Source organism: Apteryx rowi, unplaced genomic scaffold, assembly GCF_003343035.1.
Source record: "Apteryx rowi isolate R43461 unplaced genomic scaffold, aptRow1 scaffold_919, whole genome shotgun sequence".
NCBI classification, from domain to species: Eukaryota; Metazoa; Chordata; class Aves; order Apterygiformes; family Apterygidae; genus Apteryx; species Apteryx rowi.
In genome coordinates this window covers 49,701-72,551 of record NW_020451226.1, presented here as the reverse complement: position 1 = coordinate 72,551, position 22,851 = coordinate 49,701, and the positions used below count along the sequence as shown (strand labels likewise).

Genomic DNA, 22,851 nt, shown 5'->3' with positions numbered 1-22,851 from the left:
CTTGGACAGCGACGGCACCAAGATAAGTGTAAGTGCCCCCGCAGGAAGCCTCTGCCGCGCCGTGCGAGAGCGTCGCTGCAGCCTTCTCGGGCCGCAGGAGAAGGACGGGGAGGGCGAGAAAGAGGAAGAGAGAAGCCCCCCGGAACCGGGGAAGGCCCTGTGCGGCTCCCGGCCCCCAACCCCAGCAGCCGCCGAGAGCCCTGCCTGCAGCCGCGACCTCCTCGGGGCAGGCACACCAGGGGTGCGGTGAGGCTGCCCCCCACCCCGCCGCCTCTTCACATCTGCTTTACGAACACAGGCCTGGGGGCTGCTGAAAGCCCAGTGCCCCTCTCTCCCCCTGCCTCCCTGCCCGGAGCAGAGGGTGCCAGGATAGCCCTTGCCTGCAGTGCCTGTGGCCCTGGGGATCCCAGGGGGTGGAAGCATCAGCAAGTGAGGCAAAGCCCGTGGGGTGGGCTTGCGGGTCCTCCATTTCCACCGAGGCAGGCAGACACCCCACATCCAGCCTTTTAGCTCTTGTCTCCAATTACCCTGGACAACTGCTGAGTCTGCCTGAGCCCTCCAAAGTTGGTCTTAAGGCCGAAATTTGGCTTTGAAGCTGCACTTTGTTTCAGTGTGGTGGACAGCTATTTAAATGGGTGTTTTCACAGCTTCATGCCCACTGGTAGAAAACAACCCTTTTTGTAGCTCAGAAAATCTTTGGACAAGACCACCTTGCTGGGAGTAATCTCTGTTCTTTGCCACGGACTCTCCTTCTGAGGAAAGTGGACTTCTGATACCAGAGATAACTATCTGCCATTTGGAGATCAAACCAAAACATCATCTCAAAGTTGTAAGCAACACTGTCCCAGCCCTTGACCAGGGAAAGGACACAGGGCCTTCTCCCATTGCAGACCCATAACCCAAGCCAGGCAAAGCAACAGCCCCAACCTCCAAAGAGCTCGGAGCCTGCTCCCTCAGCATCCCAAGAAACATATGGAAGTGGGGTCGTGGTGTGGTGCTCACTGCAGTGGAAACAGATACTTAGCAGATACTGCAGCCTGAGTATTTCCTATGAGTTCCGAAGGGGTTTTTCCCTCAGCCACAATCCCTTAGGAAGTGCCTTTCAGCAGCATCCAAGGCTTTAACTATCAGCAAAGCTTAAAATAGCAACAGATACAAGCATTTTTGTTTACTCCTCTCTTTGATGCCTACAAAAAATTAACCAAGTAATAAAAGATAGGTCTACAGTTAGGTATAGCTGAAGGGCATTTATAAATTAGAATAGATGCATGTTATATTCAGAATCATACATATTTTGGCCATACTAACATTTCCCATGATACTTTTCACCCTACATTATAAACCATTTGCGCCACGGACCACATCTCTGGCTACATTTGCAGACCACCTTACAAATGAGGACCAGATGTGGCCTTTCGAAAAAAAATCCACTAGACATACTGCTAGCAGCAAATTTATTCCTTATCAATGCTAGCTCATTCAAAATTCCCACAGCAATCCAGAAGATCTGTGACACAGTATGGACTGTAAAGCTTGTCCCATCTTTCAAGTAAAAAATCTCTCGTTCTCTCATTATGTATGCTAATCATTCATGATGGGGCATTTATACAGCGTTTCTATAAGCTTGTGTAAAACATATTTTATATTTGCAATAAAAAAGTCAACATTAGGTTGACAGTCTAAAGATACTTTCTATAAAAGCAGCCTTTTTTTTTTTTCTTGGAGGCATACATAGAGTCTCTGTTAATATTAATGGTAATCATCTTCATGAAGAGGAGAATAAGCTTTTAAGTGCATTTGGTAAATTCTTATCAAGAAATGATAAAATATGGAAACTGGGTTTTTAAACTGTGCTGAAATACACCACTTCTATTGATTTTAAATGATAACTAGCTATAAATTGAAACCACATTTGCATGCTGTCTGCAATCATTTCTAAATTTTAAATGCAAACCCCCAAACAAATTCTGCTCTCTATTAGGGCTGTGCAATACTGCTAACTTTGCAGATAAACATATGGGGGCAAGTGAAGGCAGAATATGACCTACAGATCTCTTTCCATTCAGATGGCTCATACAAAACTTCTCTAATCCTCTTGCTTAGGAGCTGCTCAGTAGAGATCTATTATTATTGAATATGGTTTAAATAACTATCCAGTACTTTCTGTGTAATTAATATTGCATATGTTTTGCCTGAAAGCATGCAATCCATACTTTCAACTCAGTTTGCCAAATATAAATTCAGAGCTGGAAATAACACTATAGGCTGCAAAGACCATCCACTACCTTAGAGCAGTAATGTATTCACAAGTATTGCTCTTCAATTTATCAAGCAGGCAGAATAACTGCTTTGCCAACACTGGTGACTACAGTATGCCAAGCTATCAGAAGCAATGTGTTGAATAATCATCAATAACATGTGCCTAGTTTCAGTCTAACTGTTCGCCATTTTTGTGATCTGCCATATATTCATTACCCTGTCATTTATATGCTACAAAGTAACATTTGCGTCTATATTTATACAATGGTGGAATTAAAGCAGATTCTAGAGTTCTTCAAAACTCAAGCTTTCTGTCCCACTGAATCCCTTTCACTGGCTTCCTGTGAGGCAAGAGATATTAATCTAGATACAAAGTAATAGCCAATTAATTAAATATAAATTCTCTAAAGTAATGAACATACAGAAAGGAATCTGTTACCTTCCCTAATGTGTCTTAATACCTATCAGACATTTCTGGATGCCTAATTTACTCATGTGTGTTTTAATTATGTGAGACAAAAATATGTTACATTACCCTCAGATATTAAAAGCAACTAAAGATAAATCAGGAGTCTGATTTTAGCTGACAGCTTCTAAAATGATCTTGGATATGAGTTGCTTTGTATTCTCAAATCATAGAAATGATATATGACTTCTAATAAGTACACACTTATATAAATGAGATGAAAGGAACTACCTCACACAAGATGTCTTGTTGTGGTTAATAAACAAAAAATACCAAAGGTTCAGACACACCTGATGGGGACAAATTGACTGACAAATATGCAATTTCAATATAGTGAGGAGTACAAGCTAATCTAATAAATTGTTAAAGAAGTTCAAATATTGGCAAACAGCTCCAACAAAGTTGTTAATGCAGTGGTTCAAAAGCTGAATTATTCAATAAAGCCAACTAACTGGAAAGGTTTAACTGAAGAAATGCATAGATATTAGGTCTATATAAGAGCACTCATTAAGAATGTTCATGATCTTAAGCAATTAACTGGAATGAGCAAGGTAGTCTGGGCTGTTTGTCTGAGGCCAGTTAACATTTCAGACCATACCATCTAAACAGTTTGGGAAAGAAGACATCAGATATCCTTACAGAAGCAAATAGTCAAACCTATCCCTGATGTAACTTCCCTGCAGTAAGCATAAACACACCACTGATTAATCTGGCACTTGGTCTTCTCTGGATAGGCTCTACATCAGTAGAGTCTTCCCAGAGAAAGAATTGTAACAGCTGATATCTTGTTTTTTGTTCTTGGAAAATTTGCAGACAGTGAAAGTACAAGGGAATGACATCTCCCACAAGCTGCAGATTTCAAAAGTGAGAAAAAAGGATGAAGGCTTGTATGAGTGCAGGGTGACAGATGCCAACTACGGAGACCTTCAGGAATACAAGGCACARGCATTTCTCAAAGTCAATGCTAACAGTCACTCTCGGCGAATGCAAGCCTTTGAGGCATCTCCAATGTGGCTGCAAGACATGAAACCTCGCAAAAACATCTCAGCAGCTGTTCCAAGTAGCATCCACAACTCTGCCAATCAGCGTGTGCGTGCCACTTCCAGTCCTGAAGCAGCAGCCAAAATCCCCAAACAAAGTCCACAATCAGGTATGGTAAAGCATTTTGAGCTTTTCATTTGATTGCTTACCAGCATGTAAAAGGAGGCTAACTCAACAAAATAACCAGGAGTTGTGACTAGAAAGATTGTGATGCTCATTTATTCCTCCTTCTTCCTGGCCCAGTCATTCCTGGCATCTCCTTACCTTCTAAAAGATGAAAAAAAAAGCTTTTGGGCAAAAGAAACAACAACAAAAAAAAAAMCCACCAATAAATTCCTGTATGTGTAATTCATCTCACCTGGCTTTATCCATCTAAGGTTAGGTCTTTAATCTAAGTTTAGTATTCCCTGTAATCAGGAGAGAGAGAGAGGCATGTCAAGTGAATGATTAATCCCATTTTATGATGGCTGTGCACGACAAATGAAATGAAACACCCATCAGGTAGTGTTTCTTCCTAGATTAATTTAGTTCAGTCACCTAACTTTTATACCTCTAACATTAGGTGAAATGAACCTACTTTTAGTATCAGTCCTATTTTCAAAAGGAATTAGACTTCTAAATGTCTAAGCAGACCACAGATATGCACTTTTTTATGGGGTTTCGACAATTTTTTTTCTCTTATATAGATTTTGGGAAGAGTTTCACAGGGAATGCAGGTTTGTCATCTTTAGCAGTGTGACCATACATTTTGAATCAAGCGTTAAAATGGCAATGCCTCAACCATTTGCCACATCGAAACTGACTACTACACGTTTGTTTGGAAAATTTCATACATCATTGTATAAATGACCTATATTGCTTATCTTTGCATTTGCTATGCTGATACAGTAAATTCTACAGTTATGCAAAGGTACATGGATCTGCAGGAGGTGAGACTGTTCACTGCTGTATGATGGCAGTAGAGAGATGGACAGGATAAAGAAATTTGACATGTTGTAAATGATCAAAATTTTTCTGGAAAACAAGTTGTGCAAGTTAAAGCATCTCTGGGTTATTTCTGTTCATACTGAGGTCCCGTCTTAGCAAGACAGGTGGTCACCACCTAGCTTAAAACACATAGTGAAAGCTAACCCAGTTTGTTCTAATTCTTCATTTTTCTGCTGGCAAATGCCATGTCATCGAAACCAAAACTGGGAATACAACAAATTTCATAGCACACCTATTGTTAAATCACTTTTGTCTTACAGGCAAACTATTAGAGAAAAAAACATTTTGATAATATATTTACAGAATGGAACAATCTGATTATTCATATGAAAATTATTGTTATTGCTATTATAAAAGATGATGCACAGACTGTCACCATTTTACCTCTGTATATGCTAAAATCTTTTTTATTATTATTATTTAAAACTTACATTTAGTTCTCTTCCAATTGATTTAAAATCATCATTTTACAATTACTGTCCTTTCACAGAAATGTGTAAACCTCTTATTTTACAATTGACTCATACATAGAATTGTCCATAAAATGAAAACTCTGCTTTCTGGTCAGTGCTACGTGAAATCAGTTAAACTAGTCACAAGCTTGAGAACTCTACAGCTACAGATGACACTGAATTGGCGCCAAAGTGTGCACACGTCAGCTAATCCATTAAATCACTTGGATATACAATTGAATTTATAATATTGTTTATGCCTTTGGTCCCACCTATGTCTTCCCTGATTATTGGGCATTTGTTATCTGTGAATTAGTAGGTTATAACATGAAAAGGTCTCTTTAAAGATCATTAAAAACTTCATCTCCTTTTTTTTACCTGAGCAAAGATTACTGTAGATCAAGTATAGACAATCCCAATCATAAAGAATTTAAAAATTAAATATATTAAAACACAGTTTATTTCATTTGTTTTCTGATGGAACACAAATTAATGCTGCATTCATCAGAGCTGAAACTCATCTGCTGAAGAAACAAACATTATACCAGGAAAGCATATGAGGCTTAATTACAATTTAACAGTCACTTGCTACACAGTAATTACTGGTGATATTTTTCTTGAGCAACAGTTTAACTTTCACGAACAAAGATTTACTTTCCTTTTCTGGAGAAAACTTGGGCCTGATTTTCCAGCGTTAGTCTGATTTTGATTTTACCTCCATTTTACACTCATTCTACACTGATACAAATACCTACAGAAGCAGAAGGCAGTGGGGGGTTTTAGCTCTAAGTAACTTTGAGGAGCAGTTTCAGCTGAGGAAGGAGACACATCAGTTGTGAGACATCAGAAAAGCAGAAAGGAGATGGCAAAGATAGGCAGGAATGCTGTGAGTATTCTTTCTTTATACGGTATCTAATCAATGTACCTTCCTTATACTTTCAAAGAGGAAATTCCTTTCTTCTTAAATATTGTGCAAACTATACTTGCATGCATGAGACCGCTGTGTGATTATATTACATACCAGAAATACATCCATCCAACCTAGAACACAGAAAGAGGGTTTAACACAAAATTAGCATTATTACCCAGATGTTTGTGTCTGAAAGACACAGTGAGTGACTGTGATGTGTTTATTCATGGTGAGTAATACATTGACTTTGGCAACACTGTCTGAAGAGAGTAGTATCAACCATAGGTAACTATGTCAAACATCCACCAATATTAGAGAGCCAGCGTATGGTTACTAATGGCAAGCAATAAATTTTCCTAACATGTTCACAGATTATTACAAAATCCTTTTTACAGTAGAGGGAAACATGACACTGGGAAATTATTGGGAAAGCAGCATTCAGCTGTTTCTGAAGAACTCAGCTACAAACATAAGTAGATTGACTCTGATGATATGAATATTTTGTCCCCAAAATTTATATTTGAAAGGCAGAAAACACTATTTAACTCGTCCATGCTGAAGCATACTGCAGAATTCTGCATAATTCCGGTTATTTGTTATCAATACATTTTTATTAGGTAGCTCTAGAAAAGCAGTTGACAGTCATTGCCATTTTGAAGTATCAGCATTTGTCAACCGAACAGCTATTTCTGCCATTCTCTCACCCAAAAGGGAGAATATCTGTGATAACTGTCAAGAGGCTATACAGCCAGGGTTGGCAAATTAACGCAATACGAGGTTCATTTTGCGCTACTCTGAAAAGTGAGTATCAAAAAGCCCCCATTTGTTATCTCTAGAGTAATGGGGATTCAATACAGAAATAAAAAAACTAAAGAGAATATCTCCCCCAAATAGTCTTTAGATAATATACTGAGAAGCATTAAAGGTCTAAATCAAAGTTAAGGAAGTCAGGAAAGCAAAAGTCAAAGCTAACACAGCTTGACCCTTTCATTTCACATTCATGGGCTGCAGTAAATGAAGTAAGCCATCACAGCATAACAGGAATCTGAGTAATATGACAGGCTAATCTGCATATATTCAGAAAATGTCCTATGTAGGTGGAGTGGTAGACATTTTTTTTCTGCATAATTCATAACAACATATCTTAGTCCAAAGGTAAAAGTACAGAGTTACCACAGGGTCCTGTGACTCTAGGCAATGTTTCAATTAACTGGGGTCTAAGAGCCAAAATTAATTCAGCCCAGGTGAAAGGAAGCCAAATAATCTACAGGCTATGCCAAATCTCGCTGTTTCATGGATATAAACCTAGCGTAACTCTGCTAGCCGCATTCAAGTCACTCAACATCTATAGCAATGCAAAGGGCTGCAGAATTTGATGTGCTGAGAATGTGCACGTCGCTCAAACTCCTCCTGTTCTGCCAACGCTCTGATAAAGCATTCAAAACCATTAGCTGCTTTCCAGACTTGGGCAGCTCAGGCTCAGAGAACTCAAAAGGGAATAGCTGCAAATGAGGAAGGGCCGTTAGGCCCAATTTCTGACTGCTTACACGCAGCTGATTTGTAGCAACCTTTTGTTCTTTCCTAAAGTAACAAATTCAACCATTGACCTAACGACATGCCAAAACTGTTCCTCTGATGATGGCAGAGTTGCAGTGAGTGACTTGAAAAGCAGCATGAAGGAGAAGGTGGTCTTTACCTAAGACAGAACAACCTGGATTCTTGGAAGCATAAACCACATCAACAACCTGATCAACAGGCACGAATGCAAAAGAAGAGGATGAGAATGTATTTCTTGAGTCTGCTGATACTGATAAACAAATGACATTCCTTCCAGCCTCCATTTTATCTACAGAATTCAGGAATTCATTATTACCAACCTATTACAAGCACATTTTTTATGTCCAATTTGGAATCTTCTGGGATATACACCAACTTCTTTTTTTTTTTTCTTTTTTGGTACATCTCTTTTTAAAGCCATGGCACAGAAAGCTCTGGAGGCTCTAACCTCCGCCAAGGGGACAGCTGACATTACTGTTTACTTCACTGAGAGAAAGACTGGTTTTTGAAACTGCTTTTTTAGAAGCTGAATACCCACAAGGCTAGGAGGCACCAACTGTCATTGCAATTGTCACATTGCAGAAAGCCTATCGCTGTTTTCTTAAGACTCCATGAAAGCAAAAGCAAAATGAGAGTTTTGTCCTTCTTGTTCTGACTCTTACTCAGCAGCAGTTCTCAGAAATTCCTATAAAAAGATGACACAGAGAGTATCCCATTTTACACCTGTATACATTACAATCTTTATTTTTTATTTGAAACTTGCAATTAATTCTCTTTTCCTGAAATGGATCCACTCCATTTTTTTAGCTCTTCTGAAATAATGGAATAAATTATAACCATTTTAATTCATGTAGACGTATTAGCCAGTTAGTTGTTGACATTGAAGTTGTAAGGAGCTTCTGAGAAGTGCTACTCTACTCCAAGTAACTTCACTGGCAAAGCAAGGAGGTCATGACAGGCACTAAAAACATTTTTCAGGCCGGGATTTCCAAAGGAGAATGAACTCGCCACTACCGTAGGTTTCTTTCAAAAAACATCATACTTAATTTCTAATATGTGTACACTTAAGGATAGAAACAAATGTATACATTTAAATTCCTACTCCTAGTACTTAGTCCAACTGAATTTAGTAACAAAATAAACACCACTTGCAGAGGAGTTGGAGTTCTGTCATCACAAATTAAAAACAGAACCCATAAATCATGCAAGATGGTATCTACTGTCCTTTATCCTTTTTTTGTAGCAATCTCTCACTGACATTGCCACTCACTGATATTACAGCATTGCAAACTTTCTCTTCCTCTCACCAAAACAGATTCAAAAACTGAGGGGAGAAAGCACTCCCCAGCCGGTATGTGTGCATTTTTGTTGTTCTAAGCGTTTTAGCAATTGCTCGATCCCACGTGCTCAGGCCAGACTGAGTTCTGGGCATGCTTAGTTTCAAACATATCCTCCCTGAAATTAGGGAGACTATTTGCATTCTTAATCATGCCCATGGTTAAGCACTATGGCTGAACTCTAGAAGAAAATCATGGTCTTCTAACATTTGTTGAGACAATCATGGATTCTGACCTCCACAGATACATATATGGCATCTTCACTGTACAATCCATACCCCTGGTGCTTGTAAAGAAACCTTCATACCCTTAGATAATCACAATCAAGGGTAAGAGGGAATTTTAGAAAGGGGGTTATGGCAGATCAGAATCAGCCTACTAAAGGAAAGGGGATCCCCTGGCAGATTTCGTTTTTTATTAGACAGACATAACCTGGACTATTGCTGAACAGCTGCTTTTTCAAATAACTTACAGGTTCTGTGTATGAAAACATGGAAAACTGTCTTTGAATGCTGCACTAGATATCTGCCTCCCATGAAGTCAATCCAGAAACAGTGAGGACAAACACAGCAGGAACTATATATTCAAAGTGAAAGAAACTCATCTCACCCTTTTTCCATCTACACTGTTGTTTATCCATGCATATGTATATTGAGATCTTTCCTATTTTGTTAGTGTCCTTACCCATATATTTGGTTATTCATCTACCATTGCTGTGTATGCACTTAATCCCATCTCTTCCTTTTATTTTAGCTATTTAAAATGAATCTTTTAGAGTCACCTCACCTCTAGAACAAAACTGATAAATAAGAATGTGGTACAGGGCCCCACAGAAATTCACTGAGTAGAGGAATCACAGTTACGATGACATGACGTGCCTGATACAACTTTCTTTGGTAATTAACCGCTGGAAAGACTGCAGATGGGCCACACAGTTAGTAAAGACGAAAAGAAAAGAAAAGAAAAGAAAAGAAAAGAAAAGAAAAGAAAAGAAAAGAAAAGAAAAGAGAAGAAAAAAAAAAGTTGTATATGAGCTGTTTGTCAGCTAACTCAAATTGCTTTTCATTGCTGCGCAATCGGGCAGCTTGCACTGGGTCATCAGAGATTGCAGCGTATGTGACAGGGCCTGCTTTTGAAATAACTGATGGGATTTCCTTGCTTCAGAACAAAACCCGTTTGTTRCTTGATGCATATACAGCAAAGCAGAGGACATTTTTGCTTGTTTCAGATGGGAAGCGGGAAGCTTCCTGTCTATGATGCATTACTTCATTCCAAAATTCCTTTGTATCACTTATAATTTTAAAAGAATGGCTTGAATTATCTGCTGGTTGAAATGGATACAACTCCACTGAAGCCAAAAGAATGGCATTTATTTACAATAGCAGAAAATTTGGCTCAAGCATGAGGATAAGAATGAATACTCTCCCAACTCATAAAGTGAGGGTGAATCATAAGAAGAATCCAAGCTTTACTCAGCTCGTACCATCTGAAGAAGCTTAGAACAGCAAAGCTGTCTGCAAACAGAATGAAGGGAAGGAAAAAAACCTGAAAACTGCTATTTTCAACTCATTCAGATTCAGGGCTGGGGAGTTGTTTTTGTTCCGTCATTTTTTGTGTGTGTTTGGTTTTTTCCTTTCACTTTGATGGACTTTCTTCCAGTGTTTCTCTTTGAAACCTCAGCCTAGACTAGCTAGAAAGCTCAATGCTCTTAGTATTTGCTTAGTCTCTGAACAGGGATTTTCAATTTGACTAAATAATTCACAAGCTTCAGAGATATTCCAGACGCATAACCTTTTTTACATCTAGAGTAATAATTAACTAATCCTGCTTCGCTGATGATAAAGCTGGATGTCATGTTGAAGAACAGCTGATGATCTTTCCCCTGGCTTTGTGAAGAGAAGACTCTGCCCCAACTCCTACGTTTTACCTTATCATAAGGACGTTGCTGTCATACTTTTGGGCAGTGCAATTTGCTATCCTGTCTGTTTATGGGTGTTGCAGTCTGATCCACCTCACTGAAGTCTATCCCCCACCCACTGATAAATGCTACTGTCTTGGAACGAAGCTGCCTAATGTACTGAAAAGAATAAAAAGATGAAAGCTAACTGCCACAGCCACCATTCCCAGCCCTTCACACATAGGATCTGTTCATTCATCAACAGCAACAAAAACGCAGATAGCAAATCATAACACTGCTTTTGCTTCCAGTGGTATTTCTGCTGCTGTTATTCCCTCAGCTACTAGTGTTGTCAATGACACTGAGGGAGGTTTCTGGCCACCAAATCACAGTCACCACAAAAGAGCCATACCTATTGACAAAACAAGGAAGGGGAAGAAGAAGAAAACCCCTGTTAAACATGACTACAGGGCCCACTTTCTCCACTTCATCCTGTGTGACTGAACAAAGTGTTAAATGGACAAGGTATTTTGTCAAGGAGCAAAAATAAAATCATTATGAAGTCAAGAACTGGCACTAAGTTAAAGCTATCTCACAGAGAGCTTAATTTTCAGATGGTGCAAAATCCTTCAGTAAAGTAATACTGATTAGTACTGTTGGAGAATATGGCTACACAGCATCATGTCCATCTGAAACTCTTACCTGCCAAAACGACAGCTCAAACATCTATTTGATGTTGTGTTTAATCCTTCATAGGCATACAATATGCATTAATCAGCGGCTGTCCTATACCCAAGGAGTCTTTGAATAATGAAGAACAACATTTCATGACAATGATTGCTCCCATACCTCAGAATTTGGAAGAAAATGGTAAAAAAAAATCTGAAATAAAGGTAGAAAATTCAAAAATTTAGAATGTGAAGAAGATGAAATTAATACAGGATTCAGCACAAATCCTTCAAGCTTCCTTTTAAAAATCCACCATTTTTGAACAAGTGCACAGTGGTTGTAGTGGTGATAGCAAGTTGTATGTCTTTACTTGTATCACAGTAAAAGCAAGGGTGAAGGTTATGACTCGTGAACTCTAAGTTAGCTCCTACAGTTTAAGATGTTGCTGCTCTGAAGTTTTTGCCTTGCCCTGGATCAGCAGTTATTGCGCCAAACCAGGATGGGAGAAGCAAACAGGTGCCAGCTCCTCAGCTCTCCCACTTCACAGTCTTGAGTTAAGTCTTGAATTAAGCCAGTGGACTATGACAGATGATAAACTAAAACATCTTGTTGTTTAATGAAACAGATGTAGAGGTGGCACACATTTGCCTCTGTCACTCCTACTATGGGGGTTTTAATTTCTAAAAGAGGGGGAGGTAGAGAGATGGAGGCACTAACATCTTAAACTGCTCCAGCTAAAACCATTAAGAGCACATGAGTCACAGCCCTTAGAGAGAGGTATGCTCTGTTAGTCAGAGGCATTGTTCTAATCTCTATAACAACTACATTATCCATCAGGCAAACAAAGGATTAGAAGAATGGTCCCTGCCTCAAAACACAATCCCAGAATCAGACAGAAGAAAACAGACTGATTAGTTGGATGGGTACAGATAAATGGGAGCTTAGCTGAATTCCGTGAAAATAGCTCTTATTTGGAATGATATAAATAGAAGGAGATCAGGTTGACTGTATGTTAAACACAAGCCTAAGCAGTGTCAGGTGTGAAAAGTGAGCAAAGGGATTGAGTATCTCATGCTGAAGTATTTATGAAGAATGATAATTTTCCTTCTACCTGTCTTACAATAAGCCTCTTTGTATATGTTTTTCTTGGTATGACACTGCTGTTGAACATGACAGAGTAATATTAAGGACCATCCTACTTAAGACTTCTTGTAATAGATGAAAAGATGAACAGAATGTGAAAAGCACAGGAGAAGGAAGAGATAAGTTCAATTATATTTTTCTTCAAATAAAACTTACTTTTTGTAAGTAACTTTAAGATATCTTTCAGAAATGGCACTGTTACCAGTTTAACTGTAATGTTGCATATATCATGTAATGCTGCATATATCAAATATACAGATATTTACCTGTATTACAAAAATACTGAGCAATTTTTGGATGGAGCCATGTTTAGCTACAACAGTAGAAGGGGGGTACTAACAAAAAAATCAATTCAAGAAGAATTTTGGTTAACAGCTGAAGTTGCCATCTTCATTCCAGATGGGGCATAACTACATACAAGTAAAGGGATGAGGATGGGTTACCACAGGTCAGCCACAGAAGCTTGCATTTACTGTGGAATCAGCCATTTCACACAGATAAACAGAAGTGCACTGGTTTAGCCATTTTTCTGTCATGCATTAAAAAAATGTCTAAGACATTTTATATCCATGGTTTTCTGGTGTAGGATGAGGCAGAAAGGTGTTCAGTGTTGATAAGAGCAGCCATAAAACATGCTGCCAATGGTTCTCAAACAATAGGATTAACACCACCAATTAACCAAATTAGGGCTTGCATTTGTTTGAGCTTACCCCTCCTCTTCAGCTTTAACTATTGTAATGGGCACTGACATGGGGTTGCTTCTCACACTAGTTCAAATAGCTGACACCAGTGTTCCACAGATGTTGTGCAGACACCTCTACTTGCAACCCCTTTCCCCCAAAGTACTCCCTTACTGAAATAGAAACAGCTGAAGTCAATGGATTACTTACACATGTGAAGAGACATTCAGGGTAAAAAAATTACAGGCTGAAATACTAAATAAAGGGAGAGAATTAGCATATCCACTACAAATGGCTGATGAGAGCCACAGACACAGGGAATATCATTCTCTGAAGAATAATCAAGGAAGTTTGGGTATCAAGACAAGAAAATCCACAGTATAGCAATGAAAGTACTTATAGTTGTACAGGCACTGAACAGTTCAGAGACTTCAAGAACCCACTCCTTGGCTGAAAGCATGAAATTTGAGGCAGTTGAGCACTAAAAAAAGTTTAAACTGCTAGAAGGAGGAACATACTTCTGGGTATACCTAAAGATGAAAGCTGTGTGTCTTAGGTTCAAAAATCATTTTGACTCTGACACACTCCATCTTGCATATCACCTGCCCATCAGAGGCAATTCAACTGCACCCCATTTCACCAAACACATATCTAATCTAATTTACTTCTCTCAACTTGCTTAAGACTCCCATGTGAAAAATGTTAAGGAAACTGAAATTTCAGGAACTGAATTTTTCATGGGATAGTCTGTCCAGATTCCTAGACTCACTTTCAGACCAAAACAACTTAGATTAGTTTTTGAGAAGCATTTGAACAAAACTTAGGATAACTGCTAGAGAAAGTAAAGACACTCACAAAACCAAAGTAGTATTTTGTATGTCAAGACTTCCTAATCATGCTAGTATGAAAAGTATAATTTAATTCTCAATTATTTATTAATGCAATTTAAACAAAGCTATATATTAAAACAGAAGAAACTGCATTGACGGGAATGGGAATTGTGAATTACATGACAAAGGAGATGAGAATCAGAGAACAAACAAAAATTACACTACAGGTAGACTAAGCCAATTAGATTATCCAGTTCATTTTCCCAAAGCCATGTTTTTGAATTCAACAGCATATTTTGGGCTATTCTCATCAGAACAGTATGAAAATCTACAAACATTGATGCATTTCCCACTTCAGTTAGATGTTTTAGGATTTCAGCCCTCCCTTCTTCCAGTCCAAGCTAAAAGGATGACATGGTCAGGTTGATTGACATGAAGGATTATTTTACCTTCTTCACAGTGAATGCTGGGGTGGGAAGTGCAAATGACTGGTGGCCCAAGTAGGAAGCCTGTTTGCAGTCAAGGGTTAAATAATGAGGGATGAACAAGAACACTGCTTGAACATTAAAAAGAAAAGAGTGACTCGGAGATACATTGCAGAGGTGGAACAAGACTTAAATGTGGCCTTGGGTATGGGCTGAGGTAACAGAATATGTAGAAAACAGCCAGAATGTAAAATCCCACTTTTGGTCACACCAGTATAACAATAAGTCTTCTTTCCTTCTCCTCGGCATTGTGAAATTGCATAAGTCATTCAAATTTCCACTCATCTGCAATATCTAATTTGGCTAAAATTTTTTTTCCTTTTTTTCTCTTCATACTGCTATCTATTGTCCTTTCATAGATTTACTGGGACTTTTTATGGACCACTGCTTGAAACAAAGTATCATTTTACTACATGCTGCCTATGTTTGAAGTCTCCTCAGGTCCTTCTCACAAGTGTTCCCATCTCATTTCTCATTAGAACATGGCTTTAGGCATAGCTAGGAGCAAGTTAAAGGCTGTGACCTGTCCCAACCCAGAAAGAGCTCCAGGAGTTATAGTGGCACAAACCTTTCRCACAGGTCTCTCCTCTGCTCAGAGCTTGGAGTGCTGCTACTTTCTTTTATGCTGTGGGAGCACCCAACACCTCTATTTGCCCTGGCGCCTTTCCCAGCGAAAGCTAGGGAATAACCAGGATTCCATTCTTCTTCCTCACCGGCTCTTCTGGGCATCGCTGGCAAAAAGGAACACACAGCAGACAAGTAGGGCTACACATGGGACACAAAGTCTAAGTAGACTTCATGGAAACTCAATACATAGGGTAGTCTAAGCTCCTATCAATTTATCTACTGCTTTAGCTGCTCTTCTTACAAAATGTTAAAAAATTTAGAAATTTAGACTTTTTTTGTGTGGCATGCAAGATGAATTTATTTGCTCTCTGTGGGACATTCATCCAAGACAGCGATGAGCAGTTCACACTGTTTAAGACTGATAGAAGTCTGACTAGTATACAGCCAATGGAGAATAGTAGACTGGAAGCCTCAGCTAAAATACCTACATTAGAAGGCTTGAATACGATACCCACTTCTCCCCCTTTTTTGTTTATTTCCCCCAAATTTAACAGAAGTGATTGGCTCTTAAAATACACATTAGAAGTAATTCCCCTGAGGAGGAAAAGGGGGACCTTATATTTATTAAAGGGAAATTTTCTTTCCGAATGTGTGTATATATTCCAGCTGTACAGAAGAGCTACATGTAATTATGATTTCTGTAATTCAGAAGAATAAACAAAGACAGCAATTGGTAGGTCAGAGAGAAAGAATGTATTTATTTCAAACTTGTGTGAGATATATTCAGATCGAATTTGAGAGAGAAACAAGTCTACTTGGTGTCACCTATCTTTATGGACTCAAACCTGCAAAGGCCTTTCAATAAATCTATGATTCATGAATTTCCCCAATAAGATTACAGCAGGTATTTCATGATCTTTTACTTATTTTACATAGAAATCATGCAAAATTATGACTTCCAATGGTTTTAACTGGGCTTGACAATAAGGCTATTTCAAATCGAACACTAAGGAGCAAAACTGACTGTTGCAGAACAGCAAGCCACACACTTCAAAAATGGAAGAAAATGTCAGCATAAGTTCCTGAAAAGCAAAACTGCCARATTCGTCACATCGCTGTGATTTCAGAAGCCAATAATATAATGAAATTACTTGGTATTCAGCACAAGCAGAGAAGGAACCCCTTCACCTGAGATATATTTAAGGACTGTTCAGCATCATGTGATACATAGAGAGAATCCAGGATGGATTGTTGTGTGACTAGCTGTATTTTTCCTGTACTGGTCAGCACAAAACCAGGACCCTGCTTGGGCATTAGTTTTTTCTTGTGATCACTGGCTTAGTATTTAAAGGAAACATAAGGATACCCTCGCTAAACTTACATGATGAATAAAATATTAAAGCAGAGCTGTAGAATTCACAAATTCACTCTGTAGGATAACAGACTATTCACTGTAAGCAAAACTTTAAGAATTCAATTTTCATAGTTTAATAGCTCTGATTGATAGGTATTGAGAATCAGAGTGCAGTAGACTACTACATCCAGCATCCTTCCAGACCTTAGCAAGCCCAAGGTATGCCAACATGCTAGATCCTTGCAGATGCAAACTGCTTGCTAACCAATGTGAGTAAGCATGTAAGGTACTCTTACAAACAGCACATTCTAAAACTGTACAACCTAAAGCAGCTGCTCAGTTGATAAATTGGTGTTTTGTCCATTTGTGAAAAATAAATAGGCAAAATTACAAAACCAGCATTAGCTTTTCTCTGCTTGCCTCCTCAAATCCCACATATTTTTATGCAAATTTTGTCTGATCAGTACCTTAGTGGAAGCAAGGAATGATAATCATGCAGGCATCCTAACTAGCTTTTTGATCACCTCCATTATGGGTTTACTTAAAATTTACAGCTTCTGCTGATATGCAATATTTTATACTGAGACACTACAAAATTAATCTTATTAACAGAATAAAATTTATGTTTAGCCATTTGATGCATACAGTAAAGAAATCTGGCTCTGCATTTGTGGCATAGGTTATTTAATTATTTAAGCAATAAGGCCACAATTATTTATTGCTATTATTTTCTTTTCTTAGTTCTCCTGGCATTTAAATAAACCCCAATTTGAATAAATCACAGCTTCAAAGAGTTTAATGGCATGAACCACTCTTTCACACTGTTACACAGAAATTTCTCTCATGATCACACGCCTTTGGCAAAACAGCATTTTTTAATAGGAAAAAGGGTAAACATTTCACTTACTTACATTTGCCCTTTTTGATGCATGTCAGTGGTAGGACACAAAAAAAAACACGTGGGCATTCACCTTTTCTCTTCTCACAGCAAGAATTTCTCTGGATCCCAGTGGCTGACGGGCCACAGTGAGAATCCCTGACCCACACAAGAAGTAGGCTTTGACTAAAAATGTTGAAATGATATATGCATACACACTACCATTCTTCTTCTGGGTTACTATCTTTGAGGGTAACACAATTATAGACCAACTTTGCTCAGTACTCTTGACCTGCAATAAAATCTCTTTTACCTTTCGCTATGTTAATTAGGAAATAATGTTAGAAATGACAGGGAAATGAGTAACTGATTTAGCAAATCCACAGCCCCATCAACAGTTTTGTACTTACTGTGCTCACAGTCCCAATGATACTATTCAAGTCCTGATCAGAACTGTACAACAAAAGTGAATCTGTATAAAAATTCTGAATTTGGATACTCTGTATTTTGGAGACATTTGGATTTGGATTCTGATCTGAAATTTGCCTCTAACTTAAGTGTAAAAGAATGGAAATAAATTTCTCATTTAAACACCCTAGGGCTTCTGGGGAAATCTAGATTTGCAGTTAAAATGGAAATTCCACACCTGTTTCTCTTAGCTGATCCTTTATCAAGATGGAAACCAAAATAATAGAAGATGAACAAATATAGACAGAACAGGAAAAGGAAGAAATCTAAAATAGCTACTTTGTGTAGCTAGCTTGGGTAGCATAGTTTTACTGTGTTATTATTCTACATTTGCAGCTTTCACCCTTCCAAAAACTAAAGAGATATCTGAGTTCATGAGAGTACAAAGAAAAATCTTTTCTGCATCTGTGGAAAAAAGCAAACCTGAGTATACATAAACTCTTATTGTATTTCATAAAGCACCATTGAAAAGATAAGAGTGCACCTAGTAGGCATACTTGCTGCATATCAATTTTATTGAGGATGAGGTATCACTGAAAATGCATCAGTTTGGGTTAGACAGCGTTTTGCAAACTATTTAAAAGCAGTAAATAAGGCCCTGATATGGCATTAGGATACACTAATCAGTTCGTGAAACCATGTAAAGCACACTGCACACTGTATTATCTAAAGTGATTTCCAACAATCCTAACAGCTGCCTTCTTCACTTAGAGACTGAAATTTTTTAGCAGTACTTCCCCCAAGTACTTTTCTCATGTGTTCCCTATTGCTTCAACTTGCACTTACTGTATATACGCTGACCTAAATTCCTTTCAAGATAAAGACAAACAAACTCACTGTTTGCAGAAGAACATGCATGTACAACATGTGACACAACTGGAAGGAGATGGGAATTTATACAATGACTGAATGATATATAAAAAAAAGTCATCATGTGTATGCAATATGTGACCCCCAACTTTATTGAAGAAAGCAAAACAAAACAAAAACCAAAGAATGCTTTGCCTGCAAATATTATGGTGCTGCTTTTTTCCACCATGAAACAGTTTAAGTCAAATATATTTTGTATCATACTGTTTCTCTTCTACACATTACAGCTTTCAAATTCTCAAATTACAATGTCATTAATTGTTTTTTAAAAAAAGCCATTTTAACAAATATCCATGAGACTCTTGTGAGTATTTATCCTTATTTGTGTTCTGTATATTTCATGCAGAGGAAATATATCTTTAAAGACCTCTTAAGAGAAATACACTGCTCAAGACTATTTTATTTGATTGAAAAAATATTTAAACAAAAATAGGACGAGTGAAAATAATTCAATATAACATAAAGTGATCTAACAATAAAAAAAGGTGCTAAGTTCTGTCAGGGGAAGAAAAACATTTATAAAGATCTGCCAAATGACAGATTTTATGTCTTATATAAAAGAGAGAATAAAGCCATGCCACAATAAAATTGAAAACAGAAATTAAATTCAACCTGTGGGCTCAAGCACAGAAATACTACCTGTATGAGAACAAGCCACAAGAAGAAGTCCCAGCAAATTTGCATGTGTGCTTGTTTGAAGGCTCAATTTCCTAATGCAGAGCATGTGCTTTGAGAAGCCCAGAAAACTACTGCAGCCTAGTACGGGTAGGCTAGCGCTATCGGACGGGCAAGAGAAAACCGGGCTTCTGTCTCCTATCTACTTTCAGCAGGAACTGAGCACACGCTTCCCTCAGACTTCTTCAAAAAGTTCAGTCGTGTCTTTAAGACAAGGCTCTATTCAAAAGTTAATATTCATTCAGAAATTCAGTTCACACATGGATGATTGAAATATAACTGTTTTACCTCTGAAGCTCTTGTGTATGTTACAGAGGACTAAGAGTCTTTTACAGCAACTACTATATATGCAATGTCTCACACCATGCATTTACGAAAGGAAGCAGTATTCAGAAATCTAGGATTTAGTTTAACCCCCTTTCTGAAGGGGAAAACTTCCAAAAGACAGGAAATGAAACACTTCTTGCTACACTTATAAATACAGTTAGCAGATGTAGAAGAATGTTTTACTGATATGTGTCTGAAAACTCAAAGGAAAATGAGCATTTGCCTTGAGTTCTTTTTGCTTTCGTTATGATGAGAAGATACACAAGCTTTGGGGGGCTGCAATAGAATTCAGCATTCAATTTATTACTAAGTTCTTCATAAAAGTAACTTAAACATGATTAATAGATTTTTTAAAAAATAATGTTATTAAAAGTCCAGCACTGTTATTGACAGTGTATAACATTGTTCTGTTACAGATTTGATGTCCATAACCATCAATAGCACTCATTCTCTACAAATTTACCACACAGTCATAAAATCTATTAATCATGCATTAACCTGTTAGAGTTTTTATTTATGGTATAACCAAATTCAGTTTATGGTTTTCACCTCAAGTACTATGTTTCAAATTCTGAATGTAATTATGCTATAGGGAGTTATCAAGCACTAAGACTTGGTATGTAAGATATCTAAATATTCACGTCCCGGGTGTGCCAACATTTCAGTTTCATTAGAGTAGTTCTGAATATTTTTATTCTGACAACATCCTTCAAATAATACCATGTTTTGAGAAATAATGATATATACCATTGCTTTCATAGGTTTCTAGACAGAAAACAAAAAATCTGGGAAAATACAGTTTCTCAAAAATAAATACAGTTCCAGCCTTTTGGCATTCTGTTTCCCCTTGTAAATAGCACAGCTGCTTTCCAGCATCTCCTCTGTTGCTCAAGGAAAGACTAGGTAGCCACTAGACGGCTTGTTTGTTAGCAGCCACTGAGGTCCCTGGCCACTGCTAGAAATGCCTTTGTAAAGAATGCTCGGAGGTGGAAGGTGGTTGTTCCTCTTGGTATACGGTTACTGTGGTACAGTGTTCAAAAAAGACAGACAAGAAACAAAAGCAAAGCAATACTGACAAACCTCCCTGGGACTGAAATACTTTGTGTTGTCACTTGCAGTGCATGCCAAGACATTCATGGGCACCAGAGCCAACCTGGCGAGCTAATTAATATATAAATGTATGTGTTTAAAACAGCCTTATAAGGAGCATTGGAAATCTGCAAGATGAGCGAATATCTTATAACTTCTTCCGCAGGTGCGAGGATAGCTACAAGCCATGGACTTTCTGTCCTGCTTCTTGTTTGTGGCTTTGTGAAGGGTGCTTTGCTTTAATCTAAAAGTGCTGACTTTTTCCAATATCACTTTCTCTTCTTAAAGCAAAGAGCAAATCGCCTGTAAAATCCACGGAGCGGACAGCAAAGTTGACCCTAACCTCCAACCACCACTCTGCACCCAATGTACTCTAAATCTCTACACAAGGAGCACCTTCTTCAGGAAGTACAAACAAAAATACTAAATAAATAAATAAATAAATATTATAAAAAGAAGAGGATACCACACATTTTCTTGATAGATCTTATTTTCTTTGGCGTATCACTGACCTTTTATTTGAAGAGAACTGGTGTGATGTAATAGGACATTTTGTAACAGCAAGACCTAGCTTCCTTTTCTTTCAGCAAGTAGAAGCCTCATATTCTTGACTTCTCAGGGGTCGGTCTGCGAGTCATCAGTATTATAAAATTAACCATGGATGACATTTAGTTTCCTACACTGAAAGAATCGTTCCAGTCGGGAAGCAAACAGAGGCCAAATAATGAAACAGAACATACTGAATCAACGTCAACCCTGATAAAACACCTCACAAACTTTGTCAAAAAGTCTTTTTTTTTTTTTTTTTTTTTTGCATGAGGAATAGTGAGGAAAAAGAAACCCTAGAAAGCAGCTAAACACACTAGAGGGCATTGTTTCTGGAAAACAAACGAGGGTGTTTTTCTTTTAGTTTTTTTTTTCTTCCCTATCATTCTTCCCCGTGGGTTTTTTTCCCTCCTTTTTTGTTTGTTTCTTGTTCAATGGTGGCATTTGCTGACTTAGGCCAACCCCTGACGACCGAGTGGAGGTTGATATATATACATCTTTTTTTGTGTGTGTGTGTGTGTTCTATATTTCAATGTGTTTTCTCTAATTTTGCAACTCCTGTATATGCAAAACTAACTTAAATTCTGTAAATTGCTTACAGTCTGTGTGATATAACTTCAGAGTAGACATACTTTGGTCCTCATGCAAGCCAGTTTTTAATCTTACCTATATGTCATGCCACCAACAGACATCTTTATTTCCTTTCTTGACAAAACATCACTTTTTAGTTTGTAATTCAGTATTGTGTGGATTTTGTAATATATACATTCACTTCCACTGTTTTGACCCCTACCAGCCCTCTGTTTACGCTGTAAATGCACATTAAAATTTGTTATGGTCTCTAGACAATGAATTATTTTAGTTTTGTGTATGTTGTGTTGGAGTTCAGTAGCTGAAAGCTCTTTTAATTTGTGATGTTTATAGAGAATGAAGTGATTTGATCACTAGAGACTGTAAAATACAGGTTTGCAGTCAAATACTGCACATAAAGGAAGGTTAGGAGAGGAAAACAGACAAACCAAACAACCAGAACATGGCTTAAAGAATATTCTTTCAGCAAGGAGTTTTAGGAAAGTGAGTTTATTATATTGATAAACTATTCACAAAGCAGCTCCACCCATGTGACCGAAGAAGTGGCTTTCTTTGCTTTTTCTGCAAGTGGATTGTCATTGCTCATTCATATTCTTAATTAAAATACTTTGTCTGTGAACTGAACATGAACGTTTTGCTGTTGACTGAAGTAATATGCATTACATGAATTACATTCATTAATGCAGGAAGGAAAAATTGCTACCATTTGCAGCTGCAATCAGGAAGGTTTTTTTTTTTCTTGCCTCCCTCCTTCCACTGATGCTGAACAATCCA

General features: G+C 37.9%; 1 protein-coding gene across 2 annotated transcripts in view; it reads left to right on the top strand.

Annotated features, from left to right (window-relative positions):
- Positions 1-21,727, top strand: part of VSTM2A (V-set and transmembrane domain containing 2A) — a 25,607-nt gene extending 3,880 nt beyond the window's left edge. The window contains exons 3-5 of one of the 2 annotated variants that reach the window (XM_026091697.1): positions 4-28; positions 3,539-3,875; positions 21,229-21,727. In XM_026091697.1, the coding sequence (XP_025947482.1) occupies positions 4-28; positions 3,539-3,875; positions 21,229-21,317 (451 nt within the window). In that variant the 3' untranslated portion in view covers positions 21,318-21,727. Of the gene's footprint in view, positions 1-3; positions 29-3,538; positions 3,876-21,106 lie in introns of both variants that reach the window. The other variant, XM_026091698.1, reaches the window with a different exon arrangement.
- The last annotated feature ends 1,124 nt before the right edge of the window (positions 21,728-22,851 follow it).